Source organism: Mytilus trossulus, chromosome 6 (genome assembly GCF_036588685.1).
Source record: "Mytilus trossulus isolate FHL-02 chromosome 6, PNRI_Mtr1.1.1.hap1, whole genome shotgun sequence".
NCBI lineage: Eukaryota > Metazoa > Mollusca > Bivalvia > Mytilida > Mytilidae > Mytilus > Mytilus trossulus.
The window spans coordinates 39,215,038-39,235,680 of NC_086378.1; the positions used below are offsets into that span (position 1 = coordinate 39,215,038).

Below are 20,643 nucleotides of genomic sequence, written 5' to 3' on the forward strand. Positions count from 1 at the left end.
TAACAAACTGTCCTTATTTTTAGAAATCGGTGCTCACTTGCTGACCACTCACAAATACTGCAGACTTCAATAAAAAATAAATGAAACTTTATGAAACCTGTCTTTTAGTCTCTCGTAGAGTGTTGTCTCATTGAAAAGTCTTATTTTTATAAATGGGGAAAAGAAGGTTTATTAGCGTGATATTCCTCAGAATGACATCTGCTGAGTCCTTCCCAAAGCAGGTTTTCTGGACCTTGTGGTTTGTATTTGATAGTTGGTATACTTTTCGGAAGAGTCAGGTGCTGTTGGTTGATGTAGTCCGTTATCTAAATAAATGTAGAAAATATTTAGAAATATTGAATCTCATTCTAATACATGTCAACACAGATAAGGACAAACATTCGAAACGTGCATTTGGGATCCATTTGTTTTGGGAAGGTCCCTTACTGTTACTCCGATTCATGATGCGATCGATAATTTATGAAGGTAAACTCATAGTGGACAACATTGTCAAACTGCATTACGTATACTTAAATGAAGAAATTTTTTAAGTTATATTAAAGGCTCATTATTGATAGTTTGACAGAAAAAGAGAAATACGGCAACGACCATTTGATGTGCAAAAAATTATTATCAACAAAATGTTTAATGGAGATGAATTTGCCTTTCGCACAACAGCACACATTTGCATTTGTTTAGGTGCTTTTTACATGTTAAAATAGAAAGAGTATGCTATGTACGTAAATAAGACAGTAACCTTTGAAAGTGTCATTTATTGCCTTAAGGCTACCAATAAAACTTTTCATTACAATATGATTTATTTTAAGGTATTACATTTTGACTTGGAAAACAAAGCCACAAGGAAAAAACCAGCTTTGTATACGCAATTCATTTCCAATAAAACAAAATTTCCTCTTTCTTATCCAATCATGTTACTTTCTTGTGTATATATAATGGAGGTTGAAATTAAAGTAAAATCATACATTTGTCCATAGCAGAGATAAGAACAAACGTAAATATGCACCTTTGTTTTTCTATTTAGCTAATATTGCAGACATTTAGAAATTGTTTTTAAGTTGATTTAAATTTTTACTTTTAAAATTTTTTTTTTTTCATTTTATTTTATATCTTTCCAATGATAAATAATCGTTTATCGTTACATATGGAACACATTCCCGTTTCATAATGTTGCAATGATAATTCTCTATATTTATATGCTTACAGCTGTTTAAGGATTTATGGATTTTCATTGAACAACAGAAATTGTGTAGCAAAACATATTTTAATGATTTATATAAGGCATGAACATATGCTAAAATATTTTGGAAAAATATACTGTGTTAATCTATAAAGGCCAAACACCACAGTAAGCAATGCTGCGTCCTTCTATGATAATAGTTTTCAGACATTGTCTCCATTTGAAATCCTTTCTGTATATTTTTTCACGAAAGAAGACATTGAAATGACATATGTTAGTTAGTCTCTTTTTGTAATTTGCTTTAATTTCAGTTTCTGATTTATAACGATTGAACATTCATTAATGATGGATTTCAACAAAAAACTTTGGAAACAGAAAAAAAATTCTCGAATATCCCCTTAATTTGTATTGATATTATACAATGTTGTCCAACAAATAATTTTCATCAACTATTATCACAAAGATTTATATGTGATGGATGCACTAAGGCACTTGCGCTTGATGCTGGATCCGCTTCTTTTCTTTTCTTCTTTGTGTTGAAGATTAGTTGTAGTAAATATAAGTGTCAGAAGATGTGAATAAATGTTAGCCAACAAAGGGATTATAAGTAAGAAAAAATTTAAACTATTTGAGAAAATATAAAAAAAAAACACATCTCAAAAAGAAGATTGAAAGTATAACTGGCGATTGTTTCATCTATTACATATAAGTTTTCTTTCCAACTTTATTAATTAATGAATTGATTTTTTCAGATAATGAGGAAAATACTGATCATTTTTGCATCATTACCAGTACTAGCCCTGTCTCTGGTTGTAGAGGACGATATTCCACCAATATTACAAGAATGTTACAATCAACACACATATTCCAACTCTTTGGACGAACAGACAAACTGCTTACAAAAATACTTATTCCATCTGTTTGGAAATTCAACACAACAAACATTAGTGGACAAGAATGCATTAGACTGGGTAGACTCGCTTGGTCGAAGTGTGCATCACAGATTAAAAAGACAAACAAGATATAATACATATAACACATATAATAGATATAATAATAGATTTCGAAGGCCGATCCCTTCAGTGGACCGAAGACGAGTGAGAAAAGAAATAAGGACATTAACAGACCAGGAAAGACAAGTATTCTTCGATGCCATAAATGCGCTGAAGAATGATAAGGTAAGATTTGAGATACGTTTCCGGTATCCATGTTGACAGTATCACATGCATTCATCGTTAGCTCTAATAAATACGACTGTTCGCCTATTCTACTTAGGTAGATGTTTTTGCTATTCTGGACAATAACGAGACAAACAACACGATGTTGTTAAAGTAATAGTGATAGATATCAATCTGTAAATTTGGACCTTTCCTGATTGCCAACCTTCTCAGTTGTGTGTCCTAGTCAGGAACCTGCTGTTGTCGTCGGTTGTTGACTTCCATAGTTTTGTTTTTAGTTTTTTTTATGTGAATTAGATTTTTCACACCATCTCATACAATGTAATAGTGTAAAATTCGCTGAATGCTATAGTTACCTGTCAGTTTTTTTCTCTCGCTTGAATAACTTTCTCACATTAAAAAGAACCACCCCTTATTACATTAAGTAACATAGTTAATGCTGTGGTTTTGTGTTTTATTTGAGGGAACGGTGCTATCAAATTCATCAATACTTTGGTCATGAATGTATTCGAGGAAATGATCAAGAAACACGTTCTTCTACGCACGAATGTCAAAACATTTGTTTTTGATAATATATCAAAGAAATCATATGTATAATTTATTTCAATGATTTGAATGTATGTAACGATATTTGCATCAGCTGACCAAACTGAAGTCTGTTTCGTTTATCTAAAAGCAGTTTAAGTTATTCTATATCGTAGTATATTGTGTATATATTTTTTTGCAGTCAGCGAGCCCAAATCAATATGATGTCCTGGCCTTAATGCACCAAACTTCAGCTCTAACCTCTGCTCATAGAGGTCCTAACTTTCCTAGCTGGCACAGATACTTTCTCCTGATGTAAGTACAAGGAACATACGAAATGTGACTGTAGTTTACAAGAAAGATAGGATGATACATCCGTATTTAAATTTTATAAATAAAACGTCCAATTCCTGAATTAATTTTCTGTGGTCGATCAACTTTTTTATTAAATTTTTCGTGGATTCTTGAAAAATTAAAACGTTTTGTCTATTTGATTAACTAGAGATATCATATTTTTAATAACTCTAAAAAAAAAAAGACATTAAGAAAAGAAGATTCATTTTCTAATATACGGAAATAAAAGAATAAAACTGTTCATGGTTCATAAACCTTCAAGAAATTTTTGTTTGGTTATTTTTTCCTCATTGACGAAATGAAAAGGGAATCATATTTTGTGGAAAGTCATGAGAATTTTGCTTAAGATTTTGAGCATAACGTGCACCTATATACTGTAATGGGATTTTTCTGCATATATCATAATGATAGTAGATACAATAGTTTTATTTAATGATCGATAAATACCAACTTAATATTTTATAACTGACTATGCGGTATGGGATTTGCTCATTGTTGAAGGCCGTACGGTTACCTATAGTTGTTAATGTTTGTGTCATTTTGGTCTTTTGTGGATAGTTGTCCCATTGGCAATCATACCACATCTTCTTTTATATATATTAATGAAAATACAACACAATACACATTTGAAAAATATTGATATCATTTTTAAACCCAGTAGGAACAAATCTGTGAAATCATTTTAGCAAACGAACAATGCAGATAAGGTAATGTGTATCGAAGCAAAGAGAACTGCGTTATTTGCAGCAAATACTAGAAACTTACAGATGAATCAAAATTTCATATCATAAAACAAATGTTGACTTTGATATAAGTTGATACACTTATTTATCTACTTAATTTGTATCATATGTACCTCGTTCATTACCATCGGTAGGTATCGCACGCAATACATTATTGTATAATTCTCATAAAATTTCAATAATTGTATATTGAATTAACAAATATCAGCAACTTAATATGATATATGAAACGTTCCTCACTTGTTATAATTTTACGCTCTTCTTTACTTTCAGTCTCGAAGAAGCCTGTGTCAGAAAGAGAAGTACTTTTGTGCTTCCATACTGGGATTCTTCTATAGATTTTAGAATGAGTGATCCATCTGAATCAGTGCTGTGGACAGAAATATTTCTTGGAAATGGGAGAGGTGTAGTATATACTGGTCCATTTGCCATGTGGAGAACACCCACAAATAATACATATTTAAGGCGTGATATACCAGGCGCAAACAGTTCTCTAATTAATCCAGATACAATAGTTAACGTTTTTAGAAAACGTTATAACAGAGAAATATTAACACCAACAGCGGCAACAGAGGAGGACAATTTGGAAAATCATCATGACGGTGTTCATCGATGGGTTGGAGGTGAAGATGGTCATATGGGCGGTTTAGAGACTAGTCCTCAAGATCCTGTATTCTTTTTGCACCACTGTTATATTGATTATCTTTGGGAAGTATTCAGAGAAAGACAACAGAGACTAGGAATAAATACAGAAGAGGACTATCCAGAAACTACTAACGAAAATCATCACCCAAATAGAATAATGGATAATCTATCTCCACCAAGGACCAATAAATGGGGTTATAGTAATATATTTACAGAACGTAACGGTATATATCGTTATGCCCCAGCACCTACATGTGCCAATAGATGCGGTGGAGCCTACAATGGTTACTTGTTTTGTAACAGAAGAACTGGCCATTGCGAACCTAGAACAAAAAGACAGTTCATAGATATGGGTGGTTTCAGAAATATCGATAGTCCTTACATAAATGACCAACCGATAGTTGCTTCTGCTGCAAATACGCAAGCGGCACAAACGGTTACGTTTAGGCCGAGCTCCGAATCAAGATTAACTATCTCAAATCCTGCTCCTTCAATTTTAAGACATTTTGAGCAACACCTTATCGATCCAAGGACAAGAACCACACGTAAAAAGCGATCAATTGCTACATTTGGTAACGACAATGTAGCTATACAGTCATCTTTCTATCCTAATCTATTAGCAACAATACCAGTAAAAATTGTTAACACGCATCATTCATCAGGGAACAGCAAGAACTCATTTGAAAATGTTAATTTTGTACAACAAATATCTACCTTAAATGTTTCTTATGAAACTGTAGGCTTTTCGTACAATGGTAATCACACGGGTCATATTATAATTGATGAAAAAACACAGACTGCAGAGTCTACTGTTATGATTGCGTTTAAAAAACCTATGTTCGGTATGACAACAGCTAACGTGAGAGTTTTTGATTCTTATGGTGGAATATGCAAACCAGAATGTTTTGAATCTGGATCTAACTTTTATAAGGATTGTTCCGGAGTTTTAAAAATAACAGCAGATTTACCTCTTATGTTTAATGACCTCAGTGAACATATAGAAGATTCTCAAAGACCATACATGATTTTTAATTGCCATAATTAATTACATACAATAACTTGGATGTCCTGTGATAATTTGTGAATTCCATTTAAGCCAACAAGAGGCTTTTCGTTTCATTTTATATGTATTGTTACTATAAAAATAAAAACCCGTCGTGCATGGGTTAGGTTAAAACAATTCTAAAAAAAATTTGCTTAATTTTTCCTGACTTTGTGAACTGACCCCCGCCTAAACCCCAGTAAAAGTATATTTAACATTGAAGGGCCTCAATTCTCTTTAACTTCGTACTTTATTTGGCCTTTTTAAACAAAATTATTCGAGCATCACTCACTGATGAGTCTTTTGTAGACGATTCGCTCGTCTGGCGAAAATACATTATTCCAATCGTTGTATCTTTGATGAGTTTATTCATTGGAGAAAAAGTTATCTTGATTTTTCAAGATTGCAGTTATAAATTGTTATTTCTAATTATTTATTATGGTTGATTATTTATCCATACTAAATATATATATTTTTTTATATAGATTAAACAGTTGGTTTTTCCGTTTGAATGATTTTACACAGGTAATGTTAGGGCCCTTTATAGCTTGTTGTTCGGTGTGATCCAAGGCTCCGTGTTGAAGGACGTACATTGACCTATAGGGTTTACTTTTATAAATTTTTATTTGAATGGAGAGTTGTCTCATTGGCATTCACACCACATCTTCCTATATTTATAAATTGAATAATTACGATCATATATTGTAGCGTTACGTTTTTTCTCATTTTGACATGTTACTCACTGTTGATTATAAAGTTTATGCTCATTGTGTTTGTTTGGTTGATTGCTGTTGGTTTGTTTGTGTGTGTGTTTTTATAATTTGGCTTTCCAAATATGTTTTATTGTACGAATGTTGATATATAGCTAAAATATGTCTCATTGGTAACCTTGTGCTACATTACTTTGTTACATTTATTATAAAATTTGTACTATAAATATGTTAATATTTAGATTTGTTTATTGATAGTCATTATACTTTTATATTTTTAATTAAATACAATTCTTCATTTACACATGTGTTTGTTTTAGTCATAACAATTTTTTGTTTTATCAAAATATTGTATAATGTCAAAAGAACAAAATCAAATGATGGAGAACACAAGTGAGTATTGATTGATTGATGACTGCCTATTTTACATGCACTTTTAAAACAAAACCTTGATATGGTGGTCCGATATAACTACAACGAGCTTAGGGCAAGACAGATACGCTAAGTAGAATTTAAACAAACTTGTTACAAATTCTGCAGAACGACACATAACTCTTCTTCCTTATGCACATACATAAGAATTGTTTGTTTCGCCCAAGAACTCCCGAAATCTACCATGATACAACTGTTATTGTATATTTAGAAGTCTGAGGTTGCTTTGTCTGACGTAAATATTAAATTTCATTCCTGGTATATATGGTGACTTACAACCACTGGGTCGATGCCACTGCTGGTGGAGATTTATTTCCCCGAGGGTATCACCAGCCAAGTAGTCAGCACTTCTGTGTTGACTTGAGTTATCATTGATATGTTTATAATTATAAATTAACTGTCAACAAAACATTGAATTTTTTAAATACTAAGGCTTTCTACCTCAGGAATCTATTACATTATAGTCGCCGTCAGCTGAAATTCGTAGCGGTTATCGGTAAAAATAATCTAAACTATCAACCACGTTCACTCGAGAAATAGTTTTTCACATTCCGTTCATAAATCGCGAAAAGAAATACCACTACTGACCTACCTTTTAAGTTATTGCACTGTGATAATTCTGACCTTCACATTTTCCAAGACTATTTTGAATGGTGGAATCCGCCATTGATTTTTTCCGGAAGTGTTTCCGTGGAATTCAATTTCATAACATTTGCATAAAGCGCGGCAAAACGTATCACATCAATGAAAAGAACATTTCAGGAAACTGCGTAAATGACGAATGTCATATGTAATCAAATGATCCTCATAGAAACGAAGATGGCGGAATCACAATGGAAAACATTCTGGAAAATGTGGTTCAGGATTATTACAGTGCAATCACTTAAAAGGTAGGTCAGTAGTGGTTTTTCTTTTCGCAATTTATGAATGGAATGAGAAAAACTATATCTCGAGTGAACGCGGTTGATAGATTAGATTATTTTTACCGATAACCGCTACGAATTTCAGCGGATAGCGACTATAGCTGTATTTGTCAAAACTTTCAGGAATTTTTGGTCCTCAATGCTCTTCAACTTGGTACTCTTTTTAGCCTTTTTTAATTATTTGGTTCGAGCGTCACTAATGAGTCTTTTGTAGACAAAACGCGCGTCTGGCGTAAATATCAAATTTCATTCCTGATATCTATGATGAGTTTATTTAGATCTTTAGTGTATATATTGAATAGATTATATTGATTGTTTCTTGTTTCGACACTGGCTTGTTATTTGGTTTGTGACGTGCAACTTTATCTCGTAGATGAAAAGCGAGCATAGCTCACATCTTTTTGTTTTAATTTAGATTGCTATGTTATACCGATGTTAGTGAGATAAAGATTTCGTCACACAAAACTATCAAAATCATCTATCATTGGGATATCAAATTATTCATTCCCAATACAACATATTTTTGTCATCGGTAATATGTGATATATTCCGCTAGTTGTCTTACGTTGACTTTTAAGTTCCGAATAGGATTGCGATATGAAGTCATTTGTTTCGTTAAAATAAGAAAGTTTAATCTTAATTGATTAAGGTATAATCCATTTAGCAATTTAGAATTGGCATTTTTACTTTATGAAAACATATCTTGAATACTCCAAAGAAACAGTACTTTTAAAACAAGGTGGAATTCAAATTGGAGATTAATGCACTTGCTATTCCTTAATCTAGTGTCTCCTTGTCTAGATTTCTTTTGCAGTCGTTGTGTTGAAATGAAAAAAAGACAAACAGACAACTAATAGTACACAAGAGACAACATTGCAAACTAAATACTAAGCAACACGAACCCCACTTAAAATTGGGGTGATCTCAGGCGTTCCGGAAAGGTAAACAGATCGTGCTCCACATGTGATACCCGTCGTGTTGCTAATGTAACTACAAATCCGGTAAATAGTCTTATTCCGTATGTCATAATCATGAAAACGGAAGGGGATTGTAGTTATGACGTAAGAACCATATCCGATATCATCTGTGAAACGGTTATTCCATAATGGTAACAACTCGTGATGTCGTCCGTAAACTTTACGAAGTGATGATTTCAACTCCACCATTTGGTACTCTTGGTTTAGTAGCTTCCTTGTGAGCAGCAACGCTCTATCAAGGAAATCATGATTGGCAATACAAGCGCGGGAATATCGTATCAATTGGGAGATAATATTCCGTATGCTACTGGAATGTTTCTACATAAAAAATGGAAAGTTCACAATTGGAAAGCTGAAATCATCTCGTTTGTCGTAACGTTTCGTTTTCAACCGACCCTTATTGTCAATTTCTAGATGTAAGTCAAGATATGAGGCAGACTTATATGTATCTGTTGTATCCTCCATCTCTAGTTCGATGCATTCAACATAGTCACATTTAGTGAGAGAACATCTTTCATATAGAGGATAATAAAGTAAAAGGATATTGCTAACTTCTTATTTTTCATTTTATAAGTTACAGTATGACGTCAGCCTCATAATAATAAAGAAACAAGTCGGCAGGAAGAGGGTCACAATTGGTTCCCATTGGAATGCCGACAGTCTGTTGAAAACACGTTTGAATCAGTGTGATCCTTTACAAAGTAGGATTTATTCTTCCGTAAGACAAGATACTTGTTTCTACGTTGGTGAATTCTGTTTTATGAAACAAAGCAATACCAACTCTTTTAATTTGTCTTTTAGTTTGGAATGGGGAATACTTGTGGAAAGTGTGGAAAAGTAAAATGTTTTAATACTATTGCAATATGAAAGAGTCTTAGGTTGTATGTACTCTAAAAGATCTTTGGAATTTTTTAAGTATCCACATCTGATTCAAGCCATCTCTAGAATAGGCAGTTTCACAATAACTTTGAAGCCCTGCTATGATTGCTGATAAAATAGATAATATAGAAAAAAGTTTCGTGGAGCACTTGGGAGACCCAGCAATATACCGTTGTTTGTAAGGAAACTTATGTAGTTTAGGTATCCAATCCATGATGGAAGTTCCATTTCTTCAACTTTGGTTGAAATTCCAAAGGAAAAGGAACATAGAACAGACCTATGATTATCCCGGATTTCCTCTTTGGTAAGTGTCGAGAGGGTATATGTTGAGTTTCCTAGTGAATTATCAATACCTAATTCATTCATCAAACAGTTTATGTAAAGTGTTTTACACACACAAACGATGTTGTGTGTAGCTTCATCTGCGGGGACAACAACATATTTGTCTTGAAGATAGGACAAGTGTTTTACAACTATTGGGTCTTTTTAAAAAGATTGGCGTTGCATTGGTATTGAAAGACCCATTCAGTTTCTTAATTCTTTAATCTTATGAACCATCTCACAGCCTTAATCCATTCGGAATGAGTATTTACGTTAAAATGCATTTCTCAAAGATGACCAAAAATAAATCACAGAAAAGGTTTCTAACTTGGAACAGACTCGTGATTTTATCGCATAATCTTGATTTATATATCATTTACTCTTTCAATTGTGTTTCCTGTCAAGGTTTTATACATTGTAGGTAAAAAGATTGGATTTCATTGCCAATGAGACAACTCTTTATCCCAGTCAGATTGAAATGAAGATTGTCTAAAAGAGGGACGAAAGATACCAGAGGGACAGTCAAATTCATAAATCGAAAAATAAACTGACAACGCCAATGTTAATGCCCGCGTCACACTGTCCCGAATTTTACCCCGATCGCAACACGATTATGGAAATTTTCAAAATCGGGACTGATCGTATCCAGATCGGGCTATTCGTAGTGCCATCTTTAACCATCGTAGAACCATTGGCCACTTTTTCTAGCCTTCGGGGACAACTTCGAGAAGGGTTCTAAATTTTTTAACATGTTAAAAATCCCCGAAGGTGAGTCCGATGTTGAGGGTTCGTATTGAGTTCGTATCACCATCTTAATGTCACCGAGTATGCATCTTCGACCATCGTATTGCATTCGTGTTTCCATCGTTTCCATTGGGCAGTTTTGACATTACGATGTCTAATCGAATCACGAAGCTACCCTAAGGTCTTACGAGGGCAACACGACTTCGTGAAGACCTCGTAATCCCGTCGTGTTGCCATCGAATAAAAGTACGATGGCGATAAGATGGAACTACGACGGCAATAAATCCAGCTAAATGTAAGTTAATTTTCGCGCTAAATACATTTAAAGTGCCATGCGCGATATGCAACGGTTAGTGTAATAGGGACACTATATTTGTATATGACACATGCAGAAAATGGTAAATTGAATATGCATATTTGATACATAAACCGTTTTTTAGAAATCACTCAAAACATTCAGTAACTGGAAATACCTTTAATATTGTCTTTAGAACCAGCAGGTAAAAAAATGAGCAACCAATTTCCTGTGTATTAAGCTATTTCAAGGAGAAAAAACAAGTCCATCTGCATGACCTTGACCTTTGGCCGTGAACGTAAAAATGTCAGATCATTACAAGGAGGAACAATATACCAAATGTAGTTAAAATCGTTTGAAGCATATTAGTTTTAGAGTGTCCACAAGGGTGATCTTGCCTTGTATTACAACTGCCACTGTGACCTTGACATTTGAACTTTAAAATCAATAGCGCTTACGATATTCTTAACGAGTAACACCATACCAAGTTTTGAGCATTTTGATTCTAGAGTGTCCATAACAATTTTATCTACACGCAACTTACACGTAGTTGGCGAGGGAATAATAAACTAAGTTTTATAAGAATTAGACAAAAAGATATAGTAAAGGATCCTACAAATTAATGTTAGATACAGTCACAGAAAATAATTATATTTATAAGTACGTCTGAGTCAGTGACAATTCTACAACAGATTTATCAATCGGATCGCCATCAATGATGGTGATACATGGCTGTGTACATTATGCATATACAACTCGTCTAAACATCAACCCAACAATGTTGGATCTGTAAATTTGCTTTCGCAATTTTTTTGTTCTTCCATATATATAATAAACGAGTCTAAATTGAAAAACAACGTTCAAACCTATGATTGCGTTGGATAAAAACCGCCATTTTATACGTGTGCACGTAAAACTAATTTCGTTGTAGAAGTGTCTAAAACAGCACAAACTACATTTTCAAAAAGACCAAAAAAGTGAAAAATATATCTTATATATATATTGTTGATGAGAGAACTATTCACCAGAGTCCGAATCACGTGGATGTTTCAACAAAGGGCAATATTCAACATCCTCGAAAAACTAACGATATGATTATCCGTGTACATAAAAAAAATTAAAAAAAATTATACAACAAAAGTTCCAAGCAAAATCTATGTATCTATAAAATAATTCAATCAAAGTTTAAATAGCTTGTTGCAAAGAAATCCCCGACTTATTAATTATTAACTTTTACTTGATTTTGTTATTTTAAATGCATTATGCACAACTTATTGTCTCTTGACTAGTGTTTACTTGTAATTTGGCGCAAACGAAGAAAACACTGTTAGCGTAAATGAAAAAAATAAATTGCATGTACCAAGTCAGGAATATGACAGTTTGATGTGTTTTATCCATGGTCTCTGTCCTTGTCTTGATTTGGACAACTGTTTTATTTCGTTGGACATTTAAATTCGTGGATAAAGTCATCCGCAAAAACAACGAAAATTGGTACCCCACGAATAAAAGTACTTTCAAAGTATGTCAATAAACAGGTTATGAAGAGCCGTGGTGTAGTGGTAAGCGCATAGAACTAATAACTGATAAAAGGTTCCTGTTTCGATCCCCGTTTCAAGCAGAAAATTTCAGATACCGTGTTAATAGAGAGCCGTTATTCTTGAACGTAAAAGACACTCCTTGTAGATTTCGAAAAAGACTAAGCTAAAGCCGCTAAAAGACAGAACTCGCAGCTGCAAAGTGGAAAGAGATTAATATAAGTTACAATAACTTGTTTCCCAATCCACTATAAACAAATATGTTTAAACTAAACAGGATATTTTAAAAGAACAAGTTTATACATATAACCAATCGATCTTCTCAGAGAAGGTAAACTACGCAAAAACACCTATCTACTACACATTCATCACATTGTTGACACTTTATAAATACCTACGTCACTAATAAAGATGCACGTCATATACTGTTCGTTTATGTTCTACCTTGAAATGACATTGTTTATTGTTTGTTTTTATCATTTAAGTACACTTGTGTTTAGAGCTTCGTTTATGTGAGACTTGGCATAGTAAGTAACATATCAGTGAAAGTGAGGCCTAACTTCTAAAAAAAATCTCAATTTGTTGTGAAGGAGGAAATTTTATACTGAACTATTGGTACCTTCTAAACATGTTCCGCAATACACTTCAACGGTGCACTTGAGCAAAAGTCAATTTCAACATAAATTTAGATTATTTTACAGAGCGCTCTCTTTAATGTTTTTAAGACATTGAAGGAAACAAAAAAGTCTCAATCACTGTTGAACTTACATCAGGTTTGTTCTCAGCGGATGCGACAGTTGAATGTCAGCGTTTTATGTCGACCTATATGTTTCTTTAAAATATAACAATTAAGAACGGGGAACCTAGGAATAGGAAGGGCTATACCTATTTTAGATGTAGTTCATTGTACTATTATCAACAGAAAAGGAATGTCTAAAACTATACATATAGTATACCGTATATATATGACGTCTAGGTAAAAATGAGCTATCATTGTACTGAAAACACTTGATATCCGATTCACCAAAGGCAAGAGTGATATCTGCTATGTTTTCTAAGCTTCACAAGAAAAACGATCAAATCTAACAACAATTCATAAAACACCATAGAAAAGTGTAAACTTATTAATTAGTGTTTATAGTACAAAATGAATTAATTTCTCAGTTGTTTTGACCTAAACCAGTAGTGGGTGTAGTGATCATTAAATTTTAACTGTTTACATTTAAACGTTTTGCATACAAATCATAGAAAACTCATTCAAATGTAATTTCCTTTTATTGTATAAGGATACACTTTGTTTACTAATATTAGATTTGTATATCCTAATAGTAAAAAAAACATGACATCCCCTAAAAAAATGTCTTCCGAAATTAATTAATGATCAACTTTTTGCGAACACTATCGTGCGACTTTTTTCTTAATTATTTACCTCGGAAATGACGAAAAGTATGAGTATTTCATGATATTTCATCTTTATCAACGAAGTTGACTATTTAAACAGGATTTCATTAGTTTCATATATCAGTCTAATACTATTGTTAAGAAGGTAAGATAGTTTACGGTTATACAAGGCATTTTCTTGCTCTAAATTTTAAGACATTTTTGTTTGTTTGTAAATTCTTATAACTTTCGATGAATAATCGTTTTATTTTCATAAAAAAATCCTATGAAATGCACTAGAATTAATGTTTGTAGCTGTCACAGGCGATACCGGAACACTAAATACAGCGTTTTAAATACGTAGTAATAGTCCGTTGTATATCAACAATTTGCTACAATGTGTAAAATTGTTGAATAATTTCACACATGCTATGAAAGCTTACTGACTACCCAAAAACTTATTTTGTCAAAATTTTGATTGTTTGAAAATTTGTTTTTGGAGTTAAAGGATACACCTGTTGGTTAAAAGTTTTGCATGTTCTTTACCGGGAAAATATCTTTAAAAATAGAGTTAGTTGTTTGGTTTTAAGAGATACATTTAATTGGAGTTGAACATTATATCACTTTCACGTACTATTTGTTCAGATTGGTAAAGTGTATGATATCGTTCTAGCTCTACCATCAAGTTTAAGTTCATTGCGAATTGGGGTTTTAGAACACTGCGACTTCTAGTAACAGTTAATTTACCTGCATTCATTAATTTAAATTGGGGAGATGTAGCTTTTATATGTTTTGAAGTTTAGTGTGACGTCCAATTTCACTGAACTATTACACACTTTCATTTAGGGCCCAGCAGAGGACAACCTCGGGGTGCGGGATTTTCTCGCTGCGTTGAAAACACATTGGTTGCCTTCGGCTGTTGTCTACTCTTTGGTCGGGTTGAAATCTTTATGACATCTCCATTTCCATTCTCAAATGTATTTAAACATACTGTAGTTTTAAACGAAATTAATTTTCAAACATATATGACACCACTTCAAGATTTACGTTTTAACTGAATTCAGGTGGGAGCGATTTTTTAAAAGTCAAATCTGTTTTTCCTTTCAGATTATGGAAGCAAAATTACAGCCTTTAATCACTCTATGTGTTATACTTTTGGTTGATGGTGCGGTTTTAAACAGATCTATTCATGACCAACTGCAAGATAATGGTTTAACAAATACAAAGGTATGTGAAACAGTAAAAAAAATAATAACAAATAACAAACCAACAAGAACAACAAATGAAAAAATAAAAATTAACAAACAAACAAAAAGAAACTATTAAATTGGCGGCGATCATAGGGATCTGACATCAACAAAACAACAAAGTAAAAAAACAATATTTGGCTAACATACATTCTTGAACAAAAAGATGACTCAGCAATATATTAAGCTTAAAATCACTCCGAGTCTAAATGATAAGGAATAATAAGATCTCTGCTTTAAAATCACTCCTAGTCTAAAATGATAATGAATATCTGCTTTAAACAACAATTTCTAAATAGGAAAAAGAAAAAGAAATACAAATACAAACAACAACAGAAAAGCAGAACAAAAACATCATAAAGTAAAAAACTGTAGAGTATCCATCTACACAAAAATGTACATGCAATACTAACTGTAAAACAAAATTGAAAACAACTAGCATGTCGTTTTTTTCTCTCAATTATATACAAAACTAAATACATAGGAACCACATTCAGTGTGTCATTGATTAATTTACGCGGATAACTGTTAAACGAAAGCGAGCACGAAGAATTGAATAATGTATGTACAAACAAACAGTTTATGTCGAATGAGTATTTCTTGCAAACAAAAGTAATTATATAGTCCACAAACAAGCAATTAATACAGCATGTTTGTATGAGATGCAAGGTTGCAACCTTGTAGATTAAAACCTCCATCAAAATATATATTTTCTGTTCTCTTTAGGTCCAAGCATTCGGTAGAGGGCAGACACATATAGCGCCACGGTTGGACAAAACACCATTATTCAATATGTTCTACACCCAGCCATTCGTTGATCCAAAATCACATTTAGATCAATTGCATACTAATCAAAGAACATACCGGAATGAATACTACTGGAATTCAATATTCAACAGTTTATTTAGGGACCTGATGTCAGAGTTAAGACAGAATGCCAATCCAGCAAATATATTGACAAATTTAAATGAGGAACAAGCACCTGTTATAAATCACCGATATGAAGTTTCTATAATTGATCCAAGAACGATAAACCGCAAAAAAACGACAAATAATTTTGATAAACCTACACAGAAAACCCCGAATCCGCCATCACCAGTAGTAAATGCTGTACCAATCGAAAGGGTGACAAACTTAAATGAAGAACTAAAACCTTTTATAAAGCATCAAAATAAAGTATCAAAAGGAGATCCTAGAAATGGTGATCAAGAATCATCTATACATAGTGTGAATCAACCTGTTTCAAACATAGACCATGCGCAATCCACATTAATTGATCATAAAACAATCGAAAGTGTACCAAACTTAAATGATTTGCAAGCGTCAATTATCAAACATCGATACAAAGTGTCCATCGATGACCCAAGAACCAGCAAACAAAAGGAAACTAGAAGAAATCTTGAAAAACCTGGATCAATAATTGATCATCCGCAATCTACCATAAATGATCATAAAACAATCGAAAGTTTTCCTAACTTAAATGATTTGCCAGCTCCAATTATCAAACGTCGATACAAAGTGTCCATGGTGGATCCCAGAACAATCAAACAAAAAGAAGTTACAAGAAATCTTGATAAACCTGGATCAATAATTGACCATCCGCAATCTACTGTAAATGATCCTAAAACAGTCGAAAGTTTTCCTAAATTAAATGATTTGCCAGCCCCAATTATTAAACGTCGATACGAAGTGTCAATGGTGGACCCCAGAACCATCAAACAAAAAGAAACAAGAAGAAATCTTGACAAACCTGGATCAACAATTGACCAAATGTCATCTTCAGTAGATCCTACAACAATAGGAGGTTTGACACCATTAAATGAAGTACCTATGATAGAACATCAATATAAAGCGACTATAATTGACCCAAGAACGATCGAACGGACATTTTCTAAACAAAAGCAAGATAATAAAGCACTTATGATGCAAAAGAATCCAACAACTGCAGACAATTTTGAGAAATTTCTCAGTTTATGGTCTTCAAATTCAGAAAACATTCCTTTTCCTCTTATAAACAACCAAAAGAACCCATTCAGAATCTATCAAATGCCTGTTTAATGCTCTTTATTAAATGGAGGTCCTGTTAATTGAATGCCTGTATACTCGGGTAGGTCAGACCGAACCCGTTCAAAGAATGAACAAACTCTCATAAGGATATTTTAGATATGAACGTGATTAAATGTATATACTTGCTACATTGATCCACTCAGTTTTAGACTTTGTGACTAGTGACACTGTATGGACAAAGTCTTATCAATATCTGCAGTTTACAATCCAGTCTTTTCATTATGAAAATAGAATTAGCATGGGTAGTATATTTTTTTCATTAGACACATTATATGAGATCTTCGAAAAAGAAAAAAGAGGTATTTTATAATGTTAAAATACTGTTAATTACATATTGATTATGTAATTTATGTAATTATTGTACAAATAAAATCTGTAAACGAAATTTCATATTTCAAGTTATTATTTTATTATTCACAAGGTAGTTCTTAATCAAACTTATTTCTAGTATAGACACCGGATTTATTTTTAATAAATCAAAGATTACCAGTCAGTCGGGTTTATATGATTTATTTTTTTTAGGTCTGACTTACAAATCATCTCTTCCTATCAGTGTCTTGAAAATAGAAGTAACATTATTAATATTGTGAGAACATGTTTCTATGAATTGCCTTCAGTAATAATGAAATTAGGATTTGTGGTCTGCCAATGAGACAAAAAAAAAGGAATCGAATCCAAGCAATTGTATGTCGCTGCACGGCCCTCATCAGTTACCAAACCAAAACCATTAAGTCATGCAGCTATAAATAAATGCAACAGTAGTATACCGTTGTTTAATAATCATAGATTGATTAAGCGAGAAAAAAAAATCCGGTCCACAAACAAAACCTGAAAAGAACACATCAACTTTAAGAGGAAAACAACGAAACAACAAAAACAATGAAATACTACAAAAACCATCCCAAACATACAAAGATACGAACTGTCATATTTCTGACTTGTTGCAGGTCATTTTAGGAAAAATGTAGGATTGAACTTGGTTTTATGGCTACCGAAACCTCTCACTTATATGGCAATGTTAAATACCGCTAAAATGACAACATTGGGTGAAAGGAGTACAGTATAAATAAATGTAACAAAAATACTAAGGTCAGAGAAATACATAACTGAATAATATAGTACTATATTACAACATGTTAACAACAGAATAACAACGGACAAAACTTTAAATTAATTTACTATACCTGCCAACTGTCATTATTTGCGGGGTATTTCCCCCATGGAGGCTCCCAAATGGAAATCGGAAGAGAGCAGTTTTGTCCACAATTTTTGTAAACAATACAATAAATTTTACAACGGCTATAGGCTTGTAATAAAATTAACAGTACCAATTCTCTTGCACCAGATGCGCATTTCGACAATACATGTCTTTTCAGTGATGCTCGTGGCCAAAATATTTGAAATCAAAAGCTTATATAAAAGATGAAGAGCTATAATCCAAAAGGTCCAAAAAGTATAGCCAAATCCGTGAAAGGAATCAGAGCTTTGCATAAGGGAGATACATTCCTTAATTTATAACAATTTCTAATATTTTGTAACATTAAATTTAAATAACACAAAAAATCCGTATTTTCATGCCAGTACCGAAGAACTGGCTACTTGGCTGGTGATACCCTCGGGGACTTATAGTCCACCAGCAGAGACATTGACCCAGTGGTAGTAATACAATCAACGGTACCAATTTTCTTGCACCAGATGCGCATTTCGACAATACATTTCTCTTCAGTGATGTTCGTGCCCAAAATTTTTGAAGTCCAAAGCTTATATAAAAGATGAAGAGCTATAATCCAAAAAGGTACAAGAAGTATAGCCATATCCGTGAAAGGTATCATAGCTTTGCATGAGAGAGATACATTATTTAATTTATAATAATTTCTAATATATTGTAACAGCAAATTTTAATAACACAAAAAAATCCATGCCAGTACCGAAGTACTGGCTACTGGGCTGGTGATACACTCGGGGACTAATAGTCCACCAGCAGAGGCATCTACCCAGTGGTAGTAATACAATTAACGGTACCAATTTTCTTGCACCAGAAGCGCATTTCGACAAGACATGTCTCTTCAGTGATGAAATAGTAAAAAGAATAATAAAAAAAAACAATATATTTGCAGGCCCCCTTAATGGTTTTGTAGAACTATAGGATCCATCTTGCATGTAAAAACCAGTACACCAATACACCACAATAAAATTGATCGCTCCCATGATGAAATATAAAACAACAAATAAAACGAAAAAACAATTGCCTGATTAAAACAAACAAACGATAAATATGTCAAACAGCAACATACGACAATCTCTATATTGTAGTCTTCAGACTTGAGAAAAGAAAATATAAATAGTTGCAGGTGTAAACAGGTTTGTCAGGGGTTAACCCTCCCATAATCTAATATAGTGGCGTATTATAACCATGGAAGTAGTTTATTGACTTATGTTACTTCCATGTTAACACTCAATGATAACAAGAACACCGTGTAGAACGCCACATGCGGATTGTCGGCTATGTTTGACACGGGGTGGCTATTTCGAAGCGGAGAAAATATATCAAAATGAGTTTAATTATTAAGATTTCTTTTTTTTAAATTCTTAGTACCATATAATGTATTGCACGGAATGAACTGAAACATAATCTATTTCCTGCAAGCAGAACCTATCGTTTTCAGTGCGCTGTTTGCTCAAATACCTCTCCCTAGTTTTCCGTGTTGCAGATTTTGAGGCTTCATATGCTTTATGGATTAAACACGGTGAAGTAGCATACCTAGATTGTGAAAAGTGTGTATTATACATCAAATACTAGTATCTAGTTCTTGGACTGTATATCATGTTGAAAATCTGTAAACACATTTTGTTTTCGCCCGCCTACAATTTAATTATTTATGTGATTTTAAAGCGAATGGAAAGAGCTTAGTAACTTGACAATGTTTTGCACAGCGATTACATGTAGCTGCAATTCACCAAAAGCGTAGATTACAAATCAAATCAATGTACAAAGTCTCCGTTTTCATGCAATTGTCTTTTAAGATTCAGATTTCAAACTTTTCTGTTTTGAAGGTAAATATTTGATTCCGTCATTTTGTCTTTGTTACCTGATTTGTCTTGATCATCGATTCATGGTTTTTAGCTCATCGGTAACTTTTGTCGCTGATTATTTTCCTATGTTGTATAAAGTTAATAAATGTACTCAAAAGCAATATTACAAAAGACTCGTGGTTTTAACTACTAGATGAGAAATACGTATGCCAGAAAAGTGATGTTAAAAGAAAAAATATTTACATTTTCGAATTTAAAAGTATATTCATATTTATTATGCCATGCGGTCTACACTTTCACTGATTATTATTTTTTTTTAAATGTACATTCGGAAAACAAAATAACTGACAATTATAGATATTCATAGAACAGGATCGATAAACATATTAAATGTCAATCGTCTTTGTAAATATCCACAAGCATTTCAAAAGGGTAA

General features: G+C 32.9%; 2 protein-coding genes across 4 annotated transcripts; both read left to right on the plus strand.

Annotated features, from left to right (window-relative positions):
* The first annotated feature begins 927 nt into the window (after nucleotides 1-927).
* LOC134721330 (tyrosinase-like protein 2) lies at nucleotides 928-6,676 on the plus strand. Its single transcript, XM_063584252.1, has 4 exons — nucleotides 928-991; nucleotides 1,930-2,355; nucleotides 3,083-3,195; nucleotides 4,251-6,676. The coding sequence occupies exons 2-4, from the start codon at nucleotides 1,933-1,935 to the stop codon at nucleotides 5,665-5,667; spliced, it is 1,953 nt and encodes a 650-aa protein (XP_063440322.1). The 5' UTR covers nucleotides 928-991; nucleotides 1,930-1,932; the 3' UTR covers nucleotides 5,668-6,676.
* Nucleotides 6,677-12,910: 6,234 nt separating this feature from the next.
* On the plus strand, nucleotides 12,911-17,562 carry LOC134721331 (uncharacterized). 3 transcript variants are annotated; one of them, XM_063584254.1, is made up of 3 exons: nucleotides 12,911-13,007; nucleotides 14,968-15,087; nucleotides 15,834-17,562. In XM_063584254.1, exons 2-3 carry the CDS (start codon nucleotides 14,971-14,973, stop codon nucleotides 17,163-17,165), a joined length of 1,449 nt encoding a protein of 482 aa, XP_063440324.1. In that variant the 5' UTR covers nucleotides 12,911-13,007; nucleotides 14,968-14,970; the 3' UTR covers nucleotides 17,166-17,562. The 3 variants fall into 3 exon arrangements, with proteins under 3 accessions (XP_063440324.1, XP_063440325.1, XP_063440323.1); XM_063584255.1 differs by lacking the exon at nucleotides 12,911-13,007 and adding an exon at nucleotides 13,010-13,095; XM_063584253.1 differs by lacking the exon at nucleotides 12,911-13,007 and adding an exon at nucleotides 13,706-14,026.
* Nucleotides 17,563-20,643: the final 3,081 nt, after the last annotated feature.

Excerpts from the sequence above, each read along its gene's own strand:
- LOC134721330 (XM_063584252.1), top strand. The coding sequence starts at position 1,933 with ATGAGGAAAATACTGATCATTTTTGCATCATTACCAGTACTAGCCCTG. Across the intron at positions 2,356-3,082 it reads ATGCGCTGAAGAATGATAAG|TCAGCGAGCCCAAATCAATA; the intron begins GTAAGATTTGAG and ends ATTTTTTTGCAG. Across the intron at positions 3,196-4,250 it reads CACAGATACTTTCTCCTGAT|TCTCGAAGAAGCCTGTGTCA; the intron begins GTAAGTACAAGG and ends CTTTACTTTCAG.
- LOC134721331 (XM_063584254.1), top strand. The coding sequence starts at position 14,971 with ATGGAAGCAAAATTACAGCCTTTAATCACTCTATGTGTTATACTTTTG. Across the intron at positions 15,088-15,833 it reads ATGGTTTAACAAATACAAAG|GTCCAAGCATTCGGTAGAGG; the intron begins GTATGTGAAACA and ends TGTTCTCTTTAG.